The sequence below is a fragment of the Barbus barbus genome, assembly GCF_936440315.1.
Source record: "Barbus barbus genome assembly, chromosome: 32".
NCBI classification, from domain to species: domain Eukaryota; kingdom Metazoa; phylum Chordata; class Actinopteri; order Cypriniformes; family Cyprinidae; genus Barbus; species Barbus barbus.
This window is the reverse complement of record NC_136760.1, coordinates 26,781,868-26,807,114: the sequence shown is the minus strand read 5'-3', so window position 1 is coordinate 26,807,114 and position 25,247 is coordinate 26,781,868. Positions and strand designations below refer to the sequence as shown.

The 25,247-nt window shown below is 35.2% G+C and overlaps 1 protein-coding gene across 3 annotated transcripts; it reads left to right on the top strand.

The window, feature by feature from the left end:
• Positions 1-1,128: 1,128 nt before the first annotated feature.
• On the top strand, positions 1,129-23,988 carry fdxr (ferredoxin reductase). Of its 3 annotated transcripts, none has more exons than XM_079389176.1 (13): positions 1,184-1,370; positions 1,888-1,975; positions 4,654-4,745; positions 5,190-5,285; positions 7,885-8,007; positions 10,630-10,743; positions 10,822-10,923; positions 11,812-11,919; positions 12,135-12,219; positions 16,275-16,453; positions 19,815-19,986; positions 21,180-21,353; positions 22,766-23,988. In XM_079389176.1, the coding sequence occupies exons 2-13, from the start codon at positions 1,888-1,890 to the stop codon at positions 22,906-22,908; spliced, it is 1,476 nt and encodes a 491-aa protein (XP_079245302.1). In that variant the 5' UTR covers positions 1,184-1,370; the 3' UTR covers positions 22,909-23,988. The 3 variants fall into 3 exon arrangements, with proteins under 3 accessions (XP_079245301.1, XP_079245302.1, XP_079245303.1); XM_079389177.1 differs by having other exon boundaries at positions 1,338-1,370; positions 1,720-1,975; XM_079389175.1 differs by lacking the exon at positions 1,888-1,975 and having other exon boundaries at positions 1,129-1,370.
• Positions 23,989-25,247: the final 1,259 nt, after the last annotated feature.

The following is a 25,247-nucleotide window of genomic DNA, read 5'->3' as shown; positions in this document are numbered from 1 at the left end:
CAAAATATATACTTTGTGTGTATTTAAATATACATAATAAATATACACAGTATGTACACATATATTATGTAAACAAAAACTTTTATTTTGGATGCGATTAATGGTTTGACAGCACTGTTTTCTAGTAAGGTGTTTAAATATTGTTGGCCCACTTTGGCTGAATGTGTTAGATAAAGTGGGCAGGTGGGATTCAGGTAAAGTGGGCGGCCTTCGATTTTTATTAATTATACTCAAGTTAATTAAAAACATTGATATCCATTGCTTATTTTATAGTTGACATGTTTAGTCTACGTTTTTAGAAATAGAAATTATGTAGAAATTCAAGTCAGAGACAGAAGAAAAGAAAGAGAGAATAAAAAGGAAGACGAGGCATGAATTGTTCAATCTGTGGAGCTAGTAAAGAAAGGATCAGAGAAAAGCATGTTTGTTGTTGCAGTCATCATTTGAATGTTGTATGAGTTAATTTTCGTTAATATTCAGATTTCATTATATCAACACAACATGTTCTATCTGTTGTGTTGAATTTCACACATGAATTGAGTTAGCCTTAATGATTCATTTTGCTCATAGCCCTAGTCTGTGTTTCATTTATTTATTTTAATTAAGATACAGGATCAGGGCTCATGGCCCACCTGAAAATATTTTTTTTCTGAGTGCATAATGTTTAATGGTACGCTATACCTTGCAAACACATTATATGAACTGTATTCAAAGTGAATTATTAGCTGGACTTTAAAAGAAAACATCTATCTAAATAAAATGTTTAACAAAAAGTGGATGGTGGACCACTTTATCTGCATTCACCCACTTTCACACACATGAACGTATATGCAGCATGTTACTGACATTTTAACTGCTACAATGCAATTAGTTGTGGTTGTATCTGAATAGCGATAAGAAAATGATGGCAACACCATACCATAAAAAGCCAAAGTAGTCTAAAGGAATTGGACATTGATCCATATTTGAGCAATAGTACTCAATTGAGCAACAGCTCATTCACATTCACTGCACCTTTTCTTTTTAACAAGGCAAACACAGTCTGATTGGCACATATGGTAATTTTTAAAAATAAATTTAGGTCATAAAACGAGAATAATTGTACAAAGCAGACTCTATGATGTGAATGAGTTCATGGCCTTGTCGCTGTGTGTAATATATCTGCACACAGTCTGAGACCTTCAGTCAAGGTTAAACTGATAAAATCACTCAGATGAGCAGTGAAACGCAAACCTCGAGGAATAAAGTGCAGTTGTGCATGAAAGGATCAACAAAAGACAGCGGAAAGTGGCACGTTCACCGAGGAGGAACGTTTAATCGGAGCATTCGTTTATCACGGAGAACTTTAAGTGATGCACACCTGAACAGAAGTAAGGACACTTTACTTAGTCTTAAACTTGTAGTTTTTCTTTTAAATTGTTACTTTTGCGTTTTTATGCACCGCGTGCTTTTTTAAAACGATATGTTTTGTCATATGCACCGCATTTCGGATGCTTTATTTATCAGCGTGTTGTTGCATTTATAAGATCATCTCTGCTGTGCTACTTGTTCATATAATTGTCATGCACACTTCAAAATATTATTTTCTTCTTTCGTGTTTATTTGTGCACTCAACAACTCAAAACAGGGCAGTTTTAGTTTACTCCAAATGGACCCAGTTCAACAGAATTGGTGCAATCTGAAGCAGACAGTAATGCATGATGCAAATCTTTGATACAGATCTATTTCATGAAGTTCAGATGAACACATACATGAATGCATGCCCACGAATGTGACCCAAGAGCACGCGCTGAGGGATCAGAGCTCCATAAGCAGCTTTAAGGCTTCATAACAGAGTCATTTTTGGATTTGGACTGTTGTTTTTATACTGCATTTCATCTGATGAAGATGATGATGCCGATACACCTCGTGAGAGGGTCTGTCATGAAGATCCAGGGCCTGTCACGCGCATCCCGATGTCTTCCAGCCGAAGGCGGTGAGTTTATTATGTGACCATTAACACTGTTTGTTTGTCTTTATGGCGTCATAAGGGAATCTGCGTTTTCATGCAAACATATGAAGAGTTTATTTGCAAAAACAGATAACTCCGTTTTTATTTATTTTTTATATTGTTATCATGTTTTTAGTTATTCTTTAATCTAATCAAAATAACCCAACTGCAGTTTGATTGAGATTAATTGGATTGCGCAATTTTTGAAAATGTTAAAAAAAAGTTATCTGTTTTTGCAAACGAGCTCTTCGTAGGGTTGCTCCACCCCAAAATGAAAATGTTGTCATTAATCACTTACCCCCATGTCGTTCCAACCCCATAAAAACTTTGTTCGTCTTCGACACACAAACACAATTAAAGATATTTTGGATGAAAACCAGGAGGCTTGTGACTGTCCCACTGACTGCCAAAGAATTAACACAGTCAAGGCCCACAAAAATATGAAAGACATCTCAAAATAGGCCATCGGTGGTTCAATCTGACTGTTATGAAGCGACAAGAATTCTTTAAAATAACAATTTATTCAATAATGATATTGCTGGGGACTACTTTCAGGTGCTGCGTAATATCACTGCGCGTGCTGCACACATGGTACGGCAGCAAAGTTCCTTGATTATTACGCCAGAATGAGAGTATAGTTCCTAGCCATATATCGGCCTAGAAAATCACAACTTTTCATTTTCCGTCAGTCTTAGTTCACAATGGGCCTCATTTATGAAACGAACGTACGACCGAAAATTGGGCGTACAGTCGTTTCTACGCAAAACTTGGAATTTATCAATATGGACGCGAGCGGGGGCTACGATCAAATCTCACGTCAGGTCTGAGCTCGTGCACGCAAGTTTTACGTGCAATTTACGTGCAGTATAGAGAATTTCGGAGAGTTGTATAATGACAGCATTTTGTTAGAGGAAACACTGCATACATTTAATACAATTAGGAAAATGCATTTACAAAGGTAAAAAGATCAAAGTGTGAATCAAATGTCACCTTGTGTTAAGAAGGCACAATTTTTTTTTATCAGAATTGTTTTATTATTGATTAGAAGGTGCTCCTGAATTTCTTAAATTAGGAGGACAAGCGCTTCTAATCACGAGAAGAAAAACACAGCTCTTAAACTGGGTGTGTGACAGGTTTGGCTGTGCAATGGGTTTTTTTGTTGCTTGAATCCATGAAAGCGGTATATAAATACAGGTGGCTTGACTTGACATCACTTTCAGTGGTTTGATTTAGAAGTACTGCACTTTTGTTCTTAAAACAACTCTCGGGTCTGTTTATTTTAGTATGTTATTACCAGCTAGTAAAACCTAGTGCTAGCAAAATCTAGTCAAATTATTAATCGCATCCAAAATAAGAGTTTTTGTGTACAAAACTAAATATATAAATACACACACATACAGCATATATTTTGTATTTATGTATTTATATTTATAAAATGTATATTATAGTATATAAATATATTTAATATATAAATATAACATATTTTTCATAAGTAGATGCATGCGTGTGTGTGTATTTATAATAAATATACACGATACATACACACACTATGTAAACAAGAACGTTTATTTTTGATGCGATTAATCGTTTGACAGCTCTAGTAAAAAGCTATGTGGGGGACATCAATTTACTTTATTCTTGTCCTGATCATTGGTACTGTATAAAGTTGACAGCAAATCCTACGCTGGCATACATTGCAAAAGGAATATCCTAAGGCAGGGGTGTCAAACTGGAGGGCCACAGACCTGCAGAGTTTGGCTCCGAGCCCAATTAAACACTCCTGATCCAACTAATCAAGTCCTTCAGGCTTATTTGAAAACTACATGGTATGCGTGTTGGAGCAGGGTTGGAACAAAACATTTTTTTTTAGGGAGCATACTTTTTCCCCTCTGCTGAACTGTCTCTGACACTGTGGCAGAGTTCACAATATTTCCAGCTTACTCCTATGTTGCAAAGCTCCCTGCAATATTTTCCCCTGGGATGAACTTTGCTGCTGTGCCACAGTTCTCTCCAGACATCTTGCTTGCATCTTTTGTCAAATATGCAAGTCTTTAAAAGATGTGTTTCACATCGCGTCTCTACCAGACATACTTTCTCTCTCTAGCACAGCCACAAAATAACTGCATGAGTGGGTGTATGTGTGCGTGCGTTTATGCTCGTTTCAGAGTTTTTAGCTGTTCGGCTTGAAAAAGTGTCAAAGAAATTACTAAATTAATTCATATTAACTAAATGACATTTTTTCTGTAACACAGCCCTCTTTGGTAAAATAGCTTTATTTATTTTTTTTTAAGTTGATGCTTTTTGGGAGTATGGAATTTTTATGGATATATTTTATGAGGGGTTATCAATCAAATTTTGATGTGTTGTGCCCTAGTTTCATAGATAGCTAGATCTTGTGATTCTGACTTTTTTTTTTCTCACAATTGTGAGATATAAACTGCAAGTTATAAAATCTATTTATATTTCACAATTCTGAAACAAAAACAGAATGGCTTGAAAAAAGTCAGAATCAAGAGAGATAAATTTACACAATTCCATGAAACAAGTCAGAATTGTGAGAGAAAGAAGTGTGTTGAAACTGTGTGGTATAAAGCGATTGCTCAATCAGTCTCTGTTGTATAATGTCATATAATGAAAAACATGTTGTGTTTCTGTCATGTCAGGTGTGCGTGGGTTGTCCTCCTCATCTGGTCCAAGAGTGTGTATTGTAGGCGGAGGTCCTGCAGGTTTTTACACGGCACAACAGCTCCTGAAGGTATGCGCGCCAGTCCTCATAAACATGTTCTCAGGAAAGATTTAAGCTTTAGCTGATTTGGTTCTTTTAGGCTGACACAATATGCTGATTGCATGTGAACCTATTAGTTTTCCCAGGGCTTTGCGTGAGCGTGGAATTTGAGGTTTACTTTTACCCCACATCTACAGATTCACTATGATTCCCAGTCTTTAACAATGCTGCTGGATTTTAGATAGACACAATGTTCTGGCACTTGAAGACTTTCAATCAAACCACTGAAGTATGAAAGAGGAACAACAGGTTGAATAACAAGTGCTTTGCAGAAATAGCAGGCCTGCTGATCTTTAGTCCCATGTCTGTGGGATATAGACAAACTCATCATTTTCAGTGTTACAGTGTTTAGTAGCATTTTTGCACATCACCCATTGTTTGTTTAGATTGAACATTTCATTGCATCACTTTCAGGCTCGGCAGGATGCAGCTGTAGACATTTACGAGCGACTGCCGGTGCCATTTGGACTGGTTCGGTTTGGAGTCGCGCCTGATCATCCTGAGGTCAAGGTTAGGCCTTCGTTTAGTCACTATGCAATAAAAATGAACCCTATTTAGTTTTACATCAGTACAAGTCTCTCTTATATTTCATGTCTGTCATACGGAGACCATTTTATTAATCAAATCTCCAAAAGTCAAGTCACGGTCTGTTTTTTTTCTAAACAAATATCCTGTTTTACTAAACAACATATCAGATTATGTATGTAAAATGGATTTGAGTATACTGCTGATCAGTATATTGATAATCTAGGGGTAAATCGGGAATGACGAACAATAAACAAGGGAGAGACTTTGAGGATCTCCAGCTCTAGTTATGATATAGCTGGGGACTACTTTCAGGCGCTGCATAATATCATTAAATTAGCGAAACTATGGTCTAATCCGATTCAATGATCTATGCTAGGCTAAGATAAAAGTGCTACCGACAGACCCGGAGATCGGCTGAATGGATTCAAAAACGGTAAAACTCAACTCTCCAACTCTAGGGGAGTTGTAAAATGAGTCTATTTTCAAAATACTGAGCTTTTGCTTGATGACATATGGCCCTGAAAACTTCGCTACCTCATACGCTTTATGAAGTCTCTCTCTGAAAGAAGTCACATAATCCAAGAGAGACACAGAGGATGGATTTTACGTCAACAAATGTTAATGGACACCTTATGGTGTGGCCGAACATCAATGCCGCAGGACTGAACCCCAAGGACTCCTGAACTGCTTCTCTGGCCACGAACAACAATAAAGGCAGCCCCTCCACCCAGTCGCTATATGCACGAATCTTAGTTTTAAGTGTTTGATGTAATCTCTCCAAGGCTCCTTGTGATTCAGGATAAGGACTAGAAACTCTATGCTTCCCATTTCGAACAACACAATTTTAACAAACAGAAGATCAACATTTCCTCACGAGCCATTTAAAGTTCAGTTTACAGGAAAATATGTATGCATTTTAGGACATTTGGGAACAAAAAGTGTAATGTTGTTGTTTTATTGCACTTCCTATTCGGTCAGTGAATCATAAGTCACTGTCATAAAAATGTTGTCATATATTAAAACTGCATGGTTTGCAGTTTTTCTCGATTGCTTAAACACATTTATTTTTAAATTATGCCTCTTTTTTGCGGAACTCTAAACACGAATCCGTAACTCAGTTCCCCAAACTTCCTACATTCGGGTCAAAATGAAGCGATCCACTCAAAACAACTGAAAAACCAAACTTTGCTCTCAGACATGACACGCAAACCCTCATAAACACACACACTACAACAGCCTTACACACTGATGAGATAAATTCAAAAACCAGTAATAAGTGTTGCTTGTGGTACTCCCCGTGTGTTTTATTCCTCAATTTAATGTACTGTAGAGTACAGTACAATACAACAAAAATAATTGATCTATGTTCTCTTCCCTTAATTAGTGAAAGTCAAGATATACTTGAACAATTCATGCCAAATTTATTAAAGTCTAATAGAAATGTGTTGAAAATATGCTTGACAGTTTATGACAACTAGATCAACCATTTTGCATTTCCCATAATGACTGATACAATGAACTAATGACTAGATGTTTTGAGGGGTAAGACTATCGCACAGAGAACTATATAATGCATCTTGAGCAACATGACAATAGTAACTGATAATGTAGGACAAATGTGCATAATCAATTGCATGAATGTACCAAAGCAATCGCAACTTGATCAAAAGAATGAGACACTTTATGATGTGCACAAGTGACTCGATGATGGGGAGGTTGAACAAGTAGTTTTGAGAAGTTCATTTCTGATCTGAGAAATGCACCAAGCCACTGAGAGAAACTGTAAGCTGACTTTGGCTCTTTTATCTATCCATCGAAGGTTCTGATTGGTGTGTGATCAGTTTTGACTCCTAGTGTTTCCACTTGGGTAATTGTGTGCTAATTGAGCTCAGACTTCAGTGAAGAATATTGAATGCTAGTGCTTTCTAAATGAACACGTGGTGTAAGCACTGAGAAATGTATGGATTTGTGTGTAGAGTTATCTTGACTCATGTGTTAAAGCAGGGGAATAGTGTTTATAGTTTAGGGAAATGGGTGTGCTTTATTAAAAATGGCATTATGGTTTTGAAATTTTAGTTCAAAAGCCTGGTTATAATGTTTTAGCAATCGAGAAAAACTGTAATATTACACTCATTATTAAGATAAGGACTATCTGTTTGACTTATGCCGCTTGGTGACAATGCACAGATATGACTAAAACACATTAGCGGAAATTATAGCATGCACTCATTTCCTCTAATTGTAGTACAACAGCACTTGAGTGGTTTAATCAGTGATCCTGATTTCCTTTAGGAAACAGGGAAAACCAAACATCAGAAAAAATAGGATATGATGTTCAGTGCTTGATTACTGCCAGGACAACGTTTGTTCATGTCAGATTTACAATATGTTATGACTATGTCAGTACAGATCCTTCACAGACAGCAGTCTTGATAACAAACAAGCCATTCCACTGTTAGATTTCCTTAAATTTAAGCATGTTTTTGCATTAGCTTTATTTTTTCCTATACGTGAATCACTGTTGTAAATATGTGCTAGTAAAATAATGTTTTTTTTTTTATTCCTTATTTGAACTTTCCAGAATGTCATTAACACTTTCACCCAGACGGCCCAGCATGAACGATGCAGCTTCCATGGTAATGTGACTGTGGGTAAAGATGTGACGATTGACGAGTTACGACAAGCTTACCACGCTGTAGTACTGGTGAGGATACAAACCACTACACAACAGTAGAGACGCCAGATTAATCACTCACCTACTGCTAGTTTTGCATAGTAAAAACTTGACAATGGCAAAAAATGATATAGGGTTCTTGAAACATCTTGGAGACGTTGCCACAGTTCTTCTGGATTTAGTCTCAGTTTGTTCTGTTTCTTCATGTCATTCCAGACAGACTGATGATGATCAGATCAGGTCTCTGTGTCAAATCTCACTGGATTATTAGAATTAATGGCAAAACTGTTTTGGAAATTCTAATGTGCTGATTTGCTGTTCAACAAACGTTGTTGTTATTACTAATGATTTTTAAAATAGTTGCATACATTTTTTCAGGATTCTTTGATGAATAGAAAGATCCAAACATCGGCATTTATCTGAAATAAAAAGCTTTTGTAGCATTATACACTATTCCATAAGTTTGGAGTATCTTTTTTGGCAAAGAAATCATAGAAATTAATACTTTTATTATTTAGCAAGGATGCTTTAAATTTGTCAAAAGTGATGATAAGGACATATGTTAGAAAAGGTTTCTATTTCAGATAAATGCTGTTCTTCTGAACTTTCATTTCATCAAAGAAACCTGAAAACATTCTGCTCAGCTGTTTTCAGCATCATAATAAAAATGTTTTTGAGCAGTAAATCAGTATATTAGAATGATTTCTGAAGGATCATGTGACACTGAAGCCTGGAGTAATGATGCTGAAAAGTCAGCTTTGAAATCACAGGAATAAATTACATTTTAAAATGCATTCAAATAGCAAACAGATATTTTAAATAGAAAAAATATTTCAAAACGTTACTGTTTTTGCTGTTTTGATTCCACAAATTAATTTGCCTCGTGCGAGGTAAATTTAGCTTTGCATCACATGAATAAATTACAATTTAAACCGCTTTAAATTAGAAAAACGCTATTTTAAATTGTTAGAATATTGCATAACATTACTATTTTTACAGTAATTAATTCAGCCTTGAGCATGAGACCGACCTTAACCTTTTGAACAGCAGTGTGTATCCAACTTTGTGCATTTGTGAAAATAAAAACATATAAACATAAAAAAAAATACTTACACTTTCTTTTGTCTTATATTCCTCTTGCAACGTAAAGCATAACAATGTAAGACTTTATTGTGATGTCCGTGGAAAAATAAAACCCCAAGAGAAACCCAAGAATCTCCTAAAAGCAAGATAAGTGAATAGCGTGTCTCTTGCACCTTCAGGGAAAATGGGAAAAAGTGTTTTTCTTTATATATATCTGAATGAAAAAGTAGGGTCACTGTTTTTTGTCAAAGCTTGGGTTGTATACTAGCCAGAGTGTTTATACTAATATTTACTGTTATGCAATTGACAGGTGCTTTTATCCAAGTGACTTATATTTCATTCAAAGTTTACATTTTATTAGTTTGTGTACTCAAGATTTTTCCGATGTTCATGGCGTGCTGATGGTGATGTTTTCACGATGACCCACATGATTTGCACATCCGTTGCCACAACAGTTGAATGAATGGAAAGTAACAGTGAAACGAAAGATTATACTGACCATGATTATATGTTACCTGCTCTGAAAGCATATATTACATTACTTTTTTGAATTATTTCACATAATAAATAAAAATTCTGGATAATTTGCTCATGATACGCACAATAAAAATTGAGAGATGCGAAAAAGGACAAAGTATCGTAAACTACAACTATGAATGTGTAATAAATTTAGCTTTGCATCACAGGAATAAATTTCCTTTTATAATTCAATAAAATAGAAAACAATTATTTTAAATTGTAATAAAATTTCATAATGTTGTTTTTAGTTATAAATCCAATTTTGTGCATTTGTGAAAATAAAAACATATAAGCAGACATAACGTTTTTGTACACTCCTTTTTGTCTTTTTTTTTTTTTTTTTTTTTTTTTTGTAAGTGTACACTTTATTGTTTTTAGCATGACGTCAGTAAAAAAATAATCTCAGAAGATAACAATCTTCTAAAAGCAAGATAAGTGTATGGTAAATCTCTTGTATCTTAAGTGAAAACATTTCTTTTACTCTTATAATATTTCTGAATAAAAATGCGACTGAAGATGATGTAGGGTAGGCTATATATGTTTTTTGTCAGAGGTGGCTTACTTTTTTCCACTTAGCAGGTGCTTTTATCCAAAGTGGCTTATGTTGCATTCAAGGTTTACATTTGATCAGTTTATGCACCCAACATAAACATGATCTGATAGCGATGCTCACATGATGAACCACATGGTTTGATGCACATCTTGTTGCTACAGCAGTTAAAAGTAAACCGACGAAGTTTACTGATCATGAATATACGTTAACTGATGTGAAATTATTTCACACACAAATAAAATTCATGAAAATTGAATCATGCTTGTGTTACTCCAAAATCATATGACTTTCCTACTTCAGTAGAACACAAAAGACCAGTCTCAGAACTATTTTTGCACACAATGAAGATATATATGGTTCAAAGACGAGATGTCTTTTTTACACTGAACCATATTTTAGTGGGTGTCTTCTCTAAATCATTGCATGCCATATTTAATTTAATGCTGGACCATGACTGTACCTGTAATCATCTTTCTCTGCACCATCTATTTTTCCAGAGTTACGGAGCCGAAGGAAATCGCTCAATGGGAATTCCAGGTGAAGACTTACCTGGTGTTTTCTCAGCTAAAGACTTTGTCGGATGGTACAACGGACTGCCCAGTAATAAGGAGGTGCCATTTCTTTTAAATCCCACCAGATGTTTTGGTGTTTAATTAGCCCTAAACCCCTTTATCTCCTTTGATCTGCAGCTGCATCCAGATCTCAGCTGTGAGACCGCTGTGATTCTAGGACAGGGAAATGTGGCCCTGGATGTTGCCCGAATACTTCTGGCACCTGTAGAAATGCTGAAGGTCTGAGCCCACTGTGTTTATTTGATCAAGATTGGAGAGACTTATGATATATGCAAAAGTACCAGATTGTAATCGGTTTGAAGTTTAGGGAATGTTTATCTCATGAATCGTTTTTGTTTGTTTCTTCATCAGATTTAGAGAAATATAGCATTGCATCTCTTGCTCAGCAGTGGATCCTCTGCAGTGAATGGGTGCCGTCAGAATGAGAGTCCAAACAGCTGATAAAAACATCACAATAAAGTAATCCACACCACTCCAGTCCATCAATTAACATCCTGTAAAGCCAAAAGCTGTGTGTTTGTAAGAAACAAATCTATCAAGACGTTTTTAACTTCAAATTGTTGCTTCTGGGCAAAATCCAAGTTCATAATAACGCTTCATCCATTATCGGACTGGAGGATCTGTGCAGATTCCTCTCCTGAATCAAACAAGATGAACTTTCCCTGGAGGAAGTAATATTATGGAAGATAATATCTTTAAAATAATAATAATAAGATAATATATTTTAGCCGGAAGCGATGGTTTGAAATTCAAAACATCTCATTGATGGATTTTCAGCTTGGATTTTCAGCAAGATGTTAACTGATGGACTGTTTTTTATCAGCTGTTTGGACTCTCATTCTGACGGCACCCATTCACTGGATCCATGAGATTTAATGCTACATTTCTCCAAATCTGTCCAGTGAACAAACAAGCTCGATGGCCTGAGGGTAAGGACATTTCCAGCAAACTTTCGTTTCTAGGTGAACCATTTCTTGCACATCAGCTGATAACATCATTTAAATGTCTATAATGACCCAGGAAAGTGTTTTTTCCTCAGTAAACATCCCTTTCCTGTCTTGATTTTGATCATTTTAGTTTACTATCCCCTCTATTGCCTTCTTACAGGAAACCGATATTACCCAGAATGCACTAGAAACATTGGTAGGCAGTAAAGTGCGAAGGGTTTTGATCGTAGGCCGACGAGGTCCTCTTCAAATCGCATGCACTATCAAGGTATGACTCTTTCTTCACTCCCTCAAAGTGAATGAAAACCATTTGAGTGACAGCTGTGAATTTGGAAAATAAAGCAGAATAACCTGTTGAATGCATGGAAAAAAACCGTATTGCATAATGGAAAAACCCATTGTATAATTATAGAGTTTATTTACTTTGCAAGTGAAAGGTTTTGAAATGAATGTGTGGGGTTTTATTTTTGTTTATCTCTTCAGGAACTCAGAGAGATGGTCAATCTGCCAGACACCAGGGCTGACATGCTGCCCGCTGACTTTGAGGGCATCGCAGAAGCTTTGAAAGGTAAAAACATTCAAATCAGGTTTATTTACATAAAAATAACCCTCATGTGAATCCAAACCCCTGACTTTCATCAGTTAAGCCTAAGAGGAAATGCTGCTCTGTGCATGTAAGGAATTATGCTACACTCTTAAAAATAAAGGGGCTTCATGATGCCACAGAAGAACCTTTTTGTCTAAATGGTTCCATAAAGAACCTTTAACATCTGAAGAACCTTTCTGTTTCACAAAAGGTTCTTTGTGGTGAAAGAAGGTTCCTCAGATTATAAAAAGGTAAGAAATAGATGGTTCTTTAAAGAACCTTTGACTGAATATATCTTTGTGGAACTAAAAATGGTTCTTCTATGGCATCGCTGTGAACCTTTTGAAGCACTTTTATTTTTAAGAGTGTACTGAGCTCCAGACATAAAAGCATAAAACTACTATAAAAGCCTTGTGATATTTAATGTAATGAAATTTAATAAGTCACATTGACTAATAGTGTGAATCAATACCTGTCTGGCAGTTCTTGGTTTCCAGATCAAAGAGTCTGACAAATGAATTCATCTTTAAATAATGTTTTTCATTTGAGCTGATGTTTGTTCTCCTTCTCTACTACTCCTTTCATCTTTACTCAAACCAACTCAAGACCTCTGTCCTTCCAGAAACTATATAAGAACTCATGTAGGTCTGTTGCTCATCAGCTGAATCCAGACTAGATGAATGTGTGACATTTCAAAGAAAACCTCAACACATGTTTGGGCTCTATTACTCAAAACTTCAAAGAGTTATGTAACAGTTTTGTTTTTCCTGTTAGTTTCAAACAGAATTCAAAATACTTTCTGCGAATCCTTTACACTAGATTTAGAAATTATGTAGCTGTTTTTCTCTAAAGATTACTGTAAATTAGTTTATAATGATTTTTTTTTTTTTTTTATAAAGAGATTTATATTTTTATGCAGCAATAATGCATTAAATTGATCAAAAGCGACAGTAAAGACATTTATAATATTACAAAAGATTTGTATTTCAAATAAATGCCATTCTTTTGAACTTTTTATTGATCAAACAGTGTATCATGGTTTCCATAAAAATACTGTTTTCTCCCTAAAAATGCTTGTTAATGTTATCAAGTTGGACTAAAACTTACTGTCATTGCTCACTTCACAAATAATTTTATAATTGTTGTGCTTTTTTTTGCGATTCCTATTCCACTTCGTTACAGCTGAAGTGTAAAAATGACTGGCTGCAAAATATTGCTTATAAATGTCTCGTTATGCAATATTGTTAACAAATATGTGATTCAGTCTTTTCACCAAGTTTTGTTTCAGTTGGCACAGATTGTGTAACTAATTGATCATAGGCCTCATTAATCTGAATTTATGCACCTCCTGAATCTTAAGAAATCCTAAACCTAATTGAAAGAAAATGAAAAACTCAGGGCCTCTTCAAATCACATGTACCATCAAGATATGACTCTCTTGCTTCACTTCCTCAAAGTCAATGAAAGCCATTTGAGTGACAGCTTTGAATTTGGAAGATAAAGCGAAAAAACCTGTTGGTTGAATGGAAAACACTCCATGAATGGAAATATGATGTATAATTATGTTGATTAATTGCAAGTGAAAGGTTTCAAAATGAGTGTCTAAGGCAACAGGGAATAGGACTGTTTTGTTTATCTCTTCTGGAAATTAGAGAGATGGTCAATCTGAGACATGTGATGAGTTCCTAATTAGAAATACAAAACTGAATAATAATAATAATAATTTCATAAGTTCACTAACAAGATTGAAAGTTTTGAGAAGTGTCCTATTCTTTTCTGTCCCTCATACTATAGAAAACAACCCATAAAATACAGCAAAAAGCTATATTGTGAAATAATTTTGCTTTAAATAACCTTTTTCCGTTTGAATATATTTTTAAATGCAGTGTATTCCTGTGTTGGTCTTGGCAATTTTCAGCATCATTAGAAAAGCCTTCTATTTTAGATAAATGCTGTTCTTTTGAACTTCCTGTTCATCAAAGAATCCTACAAAAATGGCACACTACTGTTTTCAACATTGATAATAATCAGAAATGCTTCTTGAGCAGCAAGTCAGTATATTATTATGATTTCTGAAGGATCATGTGACACTGAAGCCTGGAGTAATGATGCTGAAAATACAGCTGTGAGCACAGAAATAACTTGCATTTTAAAATATATTCAAAATTGAAAATAGTTATTTTAAATTTGAATAATATTTCAGAATGTTACTGTTTTTACTGTATTTATGATCAAATAAATGCATAAGAGATTTCTTTCAAAAGTGGTATTGTATCTCGCTAGATTGTTTGATCTGGAATTATGCCGTACCACTCAAAAGTCTGATTTATGATTCTAAACATTCTAAATATTCACTCACACATAATGTCCAGAGTTAATATAAATGAGGTCTTTTTAGCTGAGCTATTTCTGAAGAAGCATTCCTGGTCTGAGCACTTCCAGATGTCTGTACTGTAATTTAATCAGCAAACCAACCAGAGAGCCCCTTAGGCCTATGGTTGGTTTGAAAAGCCTTCTATTTGAGATAAATGCTGTTCTTTTGAAGTTCCTGTTCATCAAAGAATCCTATAAAAATGGTACACTACTGTTTTCAACAGAGAGAGCGAGAGACTGACTGTGTGGGAAATGGGGATAAATGACTTTGAGTTGTTTATTTCTCCCCAATTGTTCTGAATACCTCGCTGTATGTTATCTCCTGCGTGAGAAAATGAACTTGTGGTGTTAGAGTTTTCAGCCAGTTTTTGCGTCACAGGAATAAATGACATTTTAAAAATATACAAATAGATAATTAATTACATTATTACTATTTTATCAAATAAGTCCAGCCTTGGTGAGCAAAAGAGACTGATCCTACAAACGTTTGCACACTTTTATCCAACTTGGTGCATTTGGGAAAGTATAAATTTAAAAATTGTTCTTACAGTTTCTTCCTTTTGACTTCAAACATATTCCTTTTCAAATCATTGTCAATAAACAGTAGCTAGCTGTAACAACTTTCTCCATGCAATGAGTTACTATTATATAGGCATTTCTGTGTTTATGAACCTGATTTTATGGGTAAATTCACAGTCAAAAGCCCGAGTCGGATGGTAATTGTTTCTCATATGGACGTCTGTAAAAATTAATTTACGTATCACCCCAGTGATAAAACTCATGGATTCGGATGGCAATTTATTCACAGTGGAGGAGCGAGTTCTGTGATCCTACGAACCAACCACATGATTGTCTGCTATAAATAAAATGATTTTTTTTTTTTTTTTACAAAATTATTATTATTGTGCAAAATGTATTTAACAAATACTTAAATTCTTATTATTCCAAGCATATTTTATAATAATCATATTTATTATTTCATTAGTGCATATTTTAAACCTCCTGTTTAAAAATGAAAATAGACATGCTATAGTTGTGTATACGCGATATTGTTATGTAGGCTATATATCTGTTTATAAGACGCATTTTAAAATTGTATTGCATACCTGCTGCTGCCATAATAAAGACCCATTTCAAATGTTTACGTGCTTCTCTTCTGCTCCCAGTCCCTGTGAGCAGTTATGAAGTATTGTTCTTTTAAATACTTTCCAGCATTTCAGAAGTAAATATATGTATGCAAATTACATAACAGTTACCTTACGGTGTTCAGGAGTGCTCAAATCGGGTTTAAACACTGAATTTTGAATCGATTTGTTTCTCGTAAACTCAGATATGTGGATTCGGATGGCAATTAAATTACCACACGACCTTGGTGTTTGTCAAAAAACAGTAGGTAATTCGGTTGGGGCTCATTTTTATGAGGATGGTGAGAGAAAAACACTGACATTTTGGATTTGGATGGCAATTAAATCACCGACTACCCACTGCAAATGGTGAAAATCACTTGCGTCCCCATGAGAAACAATTACCGGCTGAATAGGTCTTAACATTCCTTCTGGTATAAAGAGTAACTTCATTTCCCCATTGCATTCCTCCGTAAGTTTCCAAATTACCTTAGCATTGCAGAGCATTAAAATGTTTCTGTGTGTGTGTGTGTTCATTAGACCTTCCCCGGCCAAGAAAAAGACTGACAGAGTTAATGATGAAAGCCGTAAAGGAAGGCGGAGATGATAAAGCTAAGAAATGCTGGGGCTTTCGCTTCTTTCGCAGTCCTGTGGAGGTTCTCGCGGGGGCTGATGGGAAAAGAGCTACTGGAATCCGATTGGCTCTTAATAAGCTTGAGGTAAACATGCAAAACAGCATTATGGCTACATCTGAAATCGAATACTTCCCTACTTTATGGTAGGCAAAAAATAGCATGCGACAAAAGAAGTGTGTCAGTACTCATAAAAGTGTAGGGAAAAAAGTACCTGGATGACATACTACTTCAGGAGTGTTTCTGAAGTGTGCATGCGATGAACACTTTACTGTCCCATGAGGCCACGGTAGATGATTTACGAATGATTTATATGTGAAGTTTATTTGCATATAAGATTACAATTTTTCTTTTATACCAAAAATCATTAGGATGTTAAGTAAAGATCATGTTCCATGAAGATATTTTGTAAATTTCTTACCGTAAATGTCACAACTTAATTTTTGATTATTAATATAGACTTAATTTGAACAACTTTAAAGGCGATTTTCTCAATATTTAGATTTTTTTGCACCTTCAGATTTCAAAGTTGTATCTCAGCCAAATATTGTCCTATCCTAACAAACCATGCATCAATGGAAAGTTTATTTATTCAGCTTAAAAAAAAGGGTTAGGGTTAAAAAATGACCCTTATGACTGTTTCTGTTGTCCGGGTTCATAATTATATCTTAAAATTTTCACAGTATACACTACCATTCAAAAGTTTGGGGTCAGTAAAATTATTGGTCTTATTCAGCAAAAATGCATTAAAGTGATCAACCAACAATTACATTAAAACATTTACACTGTTACAAAACATTATTATTTTTAATAAAGGCTCATATGACAGTAATGATGCTAAAAATTCAGCTTTGATCACAGGAATAAATTATATTTTACCGTATGTTCACATTGAAAACAGTTACCTTAAACATTATATTAAATATTTCATATTACTGTAAGATAGAGAGGTAAACATGCAAGACAGAATTAGGACAACGAATAAGGGAGCTCTGTCAACGTTTGTTAAGATTATACTTTAAGAGGGTCGTGAAAGTTTGTTGGCTTAATGAGAGCAATTCGTCCACATTATTTAAGTGCCTCAGAGATCAAAACAGATATTCCAGATGTTGCTTCTGATTTGCATAAATGGATTGTGAAAAGTGTTTTATGTATACCAGCTGCTCTGGTTTGGACTTGAAACTAGTTGGGACTCCAAACAGATTTGACCTGTTTTGACCGTTTTTTTCCCCGTCTGTTTGGATGTATATATTTCTGAAACACATTATTAAATGGGATCATAATGAATGTGAGTTGAACCAGCAGGACTGGCTCTCCCACACACAGTTGCTTTAGTAATCTGAGCCCTAATGTTTTTGGAGTTCTTTGTTTTGAGAGATCATTGCACAACAAGACTTCATTTTTGGCTCCATTTTAAATCTGGAAAGTCCTGAAAGAGAAGCCTGATAATGTTATCAATGTTTACTCTGCCCGAGCAATGATAACAAACCAGCTTTGTGTGGAAGTTTTGGTTTAGGAAAGTGTTTTGCTAATTGTATGGAAATGATTACTACAGGGTTAGTTGGATTCATATGTGACCCTGGACCACAAAACCAGTCGGTCGTTCCTACTATAAATATATCAAAACTTCATATGCATTGCTAAGAACTTAATTTGGACACATTTAAAGGCGATTTTCTCAATATTTAGATTTTTTGCACCCTCGGATTCCAGATTTTCAAATAGTTGTATCTCGACCAAATATTGTCCGATCATAACAAACCGTACATCAATGGAAAGTTTATTTGTTCAGCTTTCAGATGATGTATTAATCTCAGTTTCCACAAATTGACCCTTATGACTGGTTTTGTGGTCCAGGGTCACATATGTCAATGTATAAACAATATCAAAATATGTTTGCTGCTAAAAAGCTCATTTTTTAGTTTCATCTGACCATAGAAGCCAGTCCCATTTGAAGTTCCAGTCGTGTCTGATAACTGAATATGCTGGAGTTTGTTTTTGGATGAGCTAGGAGAATTTTTCTTGAAACCCTCCCAAACATCATGCGGTGATGTTGGCACTGTTTGACACAATTTTTTTTTTTAAGGTTTTCTGACCCGAGACTCAACTATTGTCTTCTCCAGCTGTGGTCCTTGGAGAGTCTTTAGCCACTCAAACTCTCCTCCTCACCATGCATTAGGACGATATAGACACACGTTCTCTTCCAGGCAGTTTCATAACATTTTCTGTAAATTTGAAATCCTTAATTATTGCCCTGATGGTGGAAATGGGAATTTTCACTGCTCTAGCTCTTTTCTTAAAGCCACTTCACTAATTTGTGAAGCTCAGTTATCTTCACATCAGAAATATATTCTTTGGTTTTTCTCATTGTGATGGATGATTAAGGGAATTTGGGCTTTGTTTTCCCTCCTATTTATATTTCTGTGAAACAGGAAGCCATGGCTGGATAATTTCATGTTCATAATCTCCCTGGAGTGCTCAAAATTGTGAATATGAATGGGAATATACTTCAGAGATATTTTACTCATAAGAATTTCTAGGGGTGCCAATAATCGTGTCCAAGCTGTATTTGAGAAAAACATTTATTTCATAATGATATTTCCCCCCATTTTAAATTCTTATTATCCAATGAAAGGTTAGATTTTTGTGATTTTTTTTTTTTTTTTTTTTTTTTTTTTTTTTTAATAAAAGATCAAAAGGATGCAGATTAATTTTCACAGCCTTTTTTGATCATATTTACCAAGGGTGTTGATATTTTTGGCCATGACTGTATATACATACATACATATACTTTTTGGAATGTCCCCATAAACAGACATTCCAAAAAGTATCTTTAAGAATTGTTTTTTTATTCAACAAAGAATTTATTACACACAAACACTTTTATTATTTTCTTTATTCTTTATTATTTAACATAAGAAATGTGAGCATTGTTGCACAGCACAAGGATGCAACAACAAAGCTTGTGAATTTGTTTTTTAAATCCATATATATATATATTTCCGTATCCATATGTTTTGAATCAACTGAAATAGAGAGCTCGATGGAAAATGTTTAAGATTTTTTTTTTTTTTTTTTTTCAACTTCAGAGCATTTTGCAAACCAGTTCAACCAATTCTTTGAAATGAACCAACTCAAAACAATGATTTGTGTTATCTTGCATCATTTAAGTGTTGTAAAACAAGACGCAAAAGCAGAACAGACAAGCTGAAATGGGCTTTAGGAACTTATAAAGTTGAATTTTATATTACCATCTATATCCTTGTGTAAATATTATAAATAATCAATATATTGTCCAATCCACAGTAATATTGCTTTGCTCATCCTCTGATATTTATAAATCAAGCAATATTTCCTCTCTCTGTCGTGTCTGTATGTAATGTGATGTATTTGTGAGGGTGTTTTGGGCCGGGTGTGAAGTCTGTGTGGTCTCTGTGTTGTGTATCAGGGTTCGGGCGATAGCACGCGTGCAGAGGCCACCGGTCAGCTGGAGGATGTGGACTGTGGCCTGATCATCAGCAGTATCGGCTATAAAAGCATTCCCATCGACCCCGCTGTGCCCTTTGACCCCCGAAGAGCCATCGTGCCCAATGAGATGGGAAGAGTGCAGGACACAGCAGGTGAGGGGGTGGAGAATGTGTTTTCATCCACCGACGGGGCTCAAAGCCAGAAACCAGAGGAGAAGAAACGAGACTGTTTATGGATGAGTTTAATTGCCTTACAAGGACAGGAGGCTTTTATAGTTCTAACTGATAGTTGCATATTTTATGGGTTTTTGGCTGGATGTTTTGTCCCTCACATTCAAAATGGTTATCAGCTGACCACAAAACATTTTTTTGACAAGTATAATTATTATAGGAAAATGCAGTGTGCATTTATTTGTTATATGTTCTTATATTTAGCACTTTATTTTCCCCTTACATTTAAAATAGAATGATTTTACACGAATATCAGGTGTTTGTGTGTTTGAAGAGATTTACTCTGCATGTTGTCATTTATGCGAGTTTGTGTGTTTATATGTGTGTATATATACACACACATGCATATGAAAAAACATAATTTTATTGCCCAGCTCAAAATATAAACTATTTAAAATAAAAATAAAATCAGTAAAATCTATTTCTTTTAAATAAGTGGAAAATAAAGTGCTAAATATAAGAACAAATGTCTGTCATTTAGTGGTCTTCTCATGGGAAAGCTTTGGTACTTGTCCTAAAACATCATTGTAAGAATGTTTCCTAGGGTTTCTGGTGTTGAGACTCTTCCATGGGACAAACACACATCACTATCTCATAATCTGGATATATATTTATTTTTTTCGGCCTAACTGTATTAACAAATATATCTATAACAAATGATGTGACCTGTGGCCATGTATGGTAACCCATACTTGGAATTTGTGCTCTGCATTTATCCCATCCAAGTGCGCACACACAGCAGTGAGTAGTGGGTGGTGATGGCGCAGTGGATAAGACACATGCCTTTGGTGTGAGAGACCCGGGTTTGAATCCACTGTGAGACACCAATGTGTCCCTGAGCAAGACACTTAACCCCCTAGTTGCTCCAGAGGCGTGCGTGCGACCTCTGACATATATAGCAATTGTAAGTCGCTTTGGATAAAAGCGTCAGCTAAATGAATAAATGTAGTGAACACAAACACGCGCACACACACAGCATGAACACACATCCGGGGCAGTCATTTTTCCGTGGTGCCAGGGGAACAATTGGGGGTTCAGAGCTTTCTGGTTACCGAAGATGAAAGCGTTCACTTTCCTATGTATGTTTGTAATTGTCTGTGTTGATGTGTGGGCAGGTCTGTACTGCAGCGGCTGGGTCAAACGCGGACCTACCGGTGTGATTGCAACCACCATGAACGACAGTTTCGATACGGCACGTGTTTTGATTCAGGATATGGAGGCGGGCAAGCTGGATCTGTCAGTCAACAAACCGGGCGCACAAGTGATCACTGCCCTTCTACAAACACGAGGTCAGACACACTAGATACCAAAACCCAGAGGCTGCAGAGTCCTAACTAAAGTCAACCTAATTTGTGACTGATTAAGAGCAACGTCAGCATACAAATGAGGCTTATAACAGGACTCATTGCTGCTGATGGAGTGTGCCATAAGCATGTTTAATGCTTTTTATCTGTCTATAGGGTACAATAGTCAATTGGATTAAGTTCCTAAGTATCAAGTATCAAAAAATAGTTTCAGTATCAGATATATATGATGGCATTGTAGTGCCAGATTACAATAATCAGTTACCAAAAAATACAAGATTTTGAGGAAGGTTGGTAATATTGTAAGAAAAAATCATTGTTTTGTGAGGAAAATGCTCTGATATGGTCTGACATTTTTACATTGGAGATTAAAGGCATAATGTTGTGTGAAGGTCTAAGAAATATTGTAAGAAAAATATCACAAGGCATTAATATACATCATAGGACTTTTATTTTAATTTCAATATTTTTATTATTTTTAGCATGGTATTGAAATGCTGAGCAAAGGCATTAATGCACTGAATGAAAAACAGGGAATGCATTAATACAAACTGTAGATTGTTCATATTAAATGTTAATGTTTTTATTATTTTAACATGGCAGTAAAATGGCCAATGTTTACATTAATAAATAAATGAATAATTTGTATTAATAATAATTCATTGAATACATTATTTCATTAACAAATTATAGATTTTTAATGTTTTAATATGGCACTCATAAAAGTAAAATGATACATTGTGTTAATACAATTTTATTTTAATTTTAATGTATTATTTTAGAATCTCACATAATGTCGAGTAAAGGCATTTTTACATTCACTTAAAATAAAATTAACAAGGCTATTGTTCAGCTGTTGATTATAATTATACATATTATAATTACACACCAAGGCTCCTCTCCAGGCAAAATCTCACAGATGTTTATTGATATTTCTCTCATCCTCCAGTTTGTATGCATCTTTTTCTCTGAGCTCACTGCAGTGCATTCTGGGATTGTCTTTTATGTGAAGGATATGGGTATTTTGAACCAAAGAAGTTCTTAGAAAGAAGCATTGTTGTACTAGCTACTCTACCTCAAAATAACTTTCAGGTTGAGACATGCATCTTTGATTCATTATAATGCTGCTTTCGAACGTTCACTAGGTTTGGTCAAAAGCATTCATTCTGCTGATTTTCCATGAGTTGTCTTGGACTCAACCATGAAGGTTTCTCTGCTGTTGCATAATTTTTATGGCTCAGAGGGAATTATTGCGTCACTGGGTTTGAACCACAGTCAGAGGAAATCATGAATAAAACTTATGATGACTGATTAATAAAAGCCAGGTTTTGTCATGAAAATGTTCTTTGTTCCGAGATTCTAAGCTAAATTTATCATTGGGTCATGTGTGTCAACAGGTGTGAGAACGGTGCTTTTTTCACAATGGGAGAAAATTAATGCAGAGGAGGAGAAAAGAGGCAAATCCCTGGGAAAACCCAGGGAAAAACTTCTGGATGTGGATGAGATGCTGAAAATCGCCTGGTGCCAAGAGCGTGTCTAAATGAACTTTGTGCGGTCACAACCGGAAATCTGTTGATGTCATTTAAAACAACCAAAAATGATCCCGCCCACCTTTTTTTCCCCCTCTGTGGAACATAACAAGATAATGTTAGGCAAAATGTTCTTGCTGCTCTTCTTAATACAGTGGAAAAACTACAAATAATGATTGCTAATTTGGATGTTAATTATCATATGACATCTGGAAATAATGCATAAATGATACGGATAAGATTTATGATGTTTTCTTGTGCATTGTTGTAGTTCTTCAGTTTCATTGTATAATAAGAGCGACTGGGTGATTCTTCTAAACATCATCTTTTCATTTCCAGAGAATAAATCGAGTGGAATGATTTGACGGGGATGAGGCACGTTTCATGTCACTTGAGAACTGTTCTTTTAAAAGAAAGCTGTGCTGAATTTTATGGTTCGTGCATTTGTTTACCAAGTACAGATTGTATGAGTAAAGGATCTTGTTAATGAATTGTTTAGCTGTTATGTCAGGACATGGACTTTCAATAATTACTATCATTTCTCCTAAGTGCTACTGATGTAATGTGAAACAATGAAGCTGGACCAGTCCTTATCCAAATATTTTACGTAAGTCGCTACCTGTTGACGTATTTTAATTTGTGTTGTTCTTGCCAGAAATGTGTCTTTGTGAAATAGCTTGAATCCACACTGAAAATATGTTTACATAATAAATGATACACAATAATTCTGTTTGCGCTCAGGATGTAATTTATAACGGTGTTGTTTTATGATTTAGATGATAACACAAGTAGTTCAGACCAGGCGAGTCTAAACAAGAATGAATAATTATGAAGATAACTGTAGTCAGGGCTGGGTAGATTACTTACAAATTGTAATCAGTTACTGATTTTTAAATTACATGACACAAAATTGTAGTTATTAACATAATCCATCACATTACAAGTTTTTAAGTAATATAATCATATTACTTTTGGTCTAACCCGTTCTCTCTGAATGGGGAAACATCAAATTTTCTAAAACTGTTCACTAAGCTTGTGATTACATTTCATATTTGAAATCACCAAATAAATCTGACATCAACTGTGTGTCATAAATGTTGTTTATTTTTCTCCAATAATGTTATAAAAAGCTTATTATTCAGGGTAGATCAGCCAGTGTGCATGCGCAGTCTTGAGCGCACATCTCAGAACTGACTGTTTCTATAGCAACCGGGACTTCTAATGGCAGCTGCAGTGACTTTACTGATTAGCGATTGGCTCTTTCATTTAGAAGGCGGGGCTTCCTGTGATTGACTACAAATGACGCATATTGGCTATTCTATAGTCTTTGTTTGTGAGCCACACGTTCGTTACGGTCTAAAGTGAATGGACACCTGAAAATTTAAAACACTCAGAATGGAGCCCAGCTGTGTTCTGCTGGTGGAATATTGTCCCGTACAGAAAACATATGAAACCTTTGTTCCAGATTGTTATAAAACAGATAGTTCCAGTGGTTGATTTTGATTGGTTGAGTTGCGTTCAAAGCTGTTGTAAATGGCTTTACAAATATTATCCTGGAAGGTCTGAGAAAGTGCATATTAAGTGCCCGTGCATAGTTTAAGTTTATTAAAATTGTTAAGGTTTATATTCTAATATAAACAGTATTTCAACCGACAATGTAAATTTTTAGTACATGTGTTCATGTGATCATTAAATTTCATGTAAAGTTGTGCAAGTACCTTTGGTCTATTTTTTTTAATCAAGTTGTGTTACTGTCCCAATTTACCTGAACATGTTAGATAAGTTGGGACAGCAGCATTCAGCTGTGTGGGACATCCTATAAATGAAAAGATAATGCATTGCTTAACGTGACAAATTGTTTATTTTACAAAAAAAAATGGCACAAACTGTAGTCAGAAGAGAGGTAAAGAAAAAAAATAAGAATATACATTTTTGAATACTAAGTTTTTGTGTGTAAAAAGTGCCTGTAAACAAACACATCCCTGCTCTCACCCATATTTACCCACATTACTACACAAAAATCATGTTACACACACATACACACAAACTTAAGCACACAGTTGGATACAAACACTTACAGTACACACACACACGCACACACACACACACACAGGAGCAGGCACATCATAGATGAAATTGTGGCATTTTTAAACTACACTGTATTTCTGTTTAAGTGATTCAATTCCTTGTTTGTGTTCTTCTGTTGGAGTGTTTTAAATGCTTACATTTGTTCTTCTGTTGAAGTGTTTTAATAATTATTTCAATGAATGCTTCTGTTCAAGTGTTTTAATGCAATAAGTGTTAGGTGGTTATGAGTTGACAGTCAATAGCACAATCCACTAGTATGTCT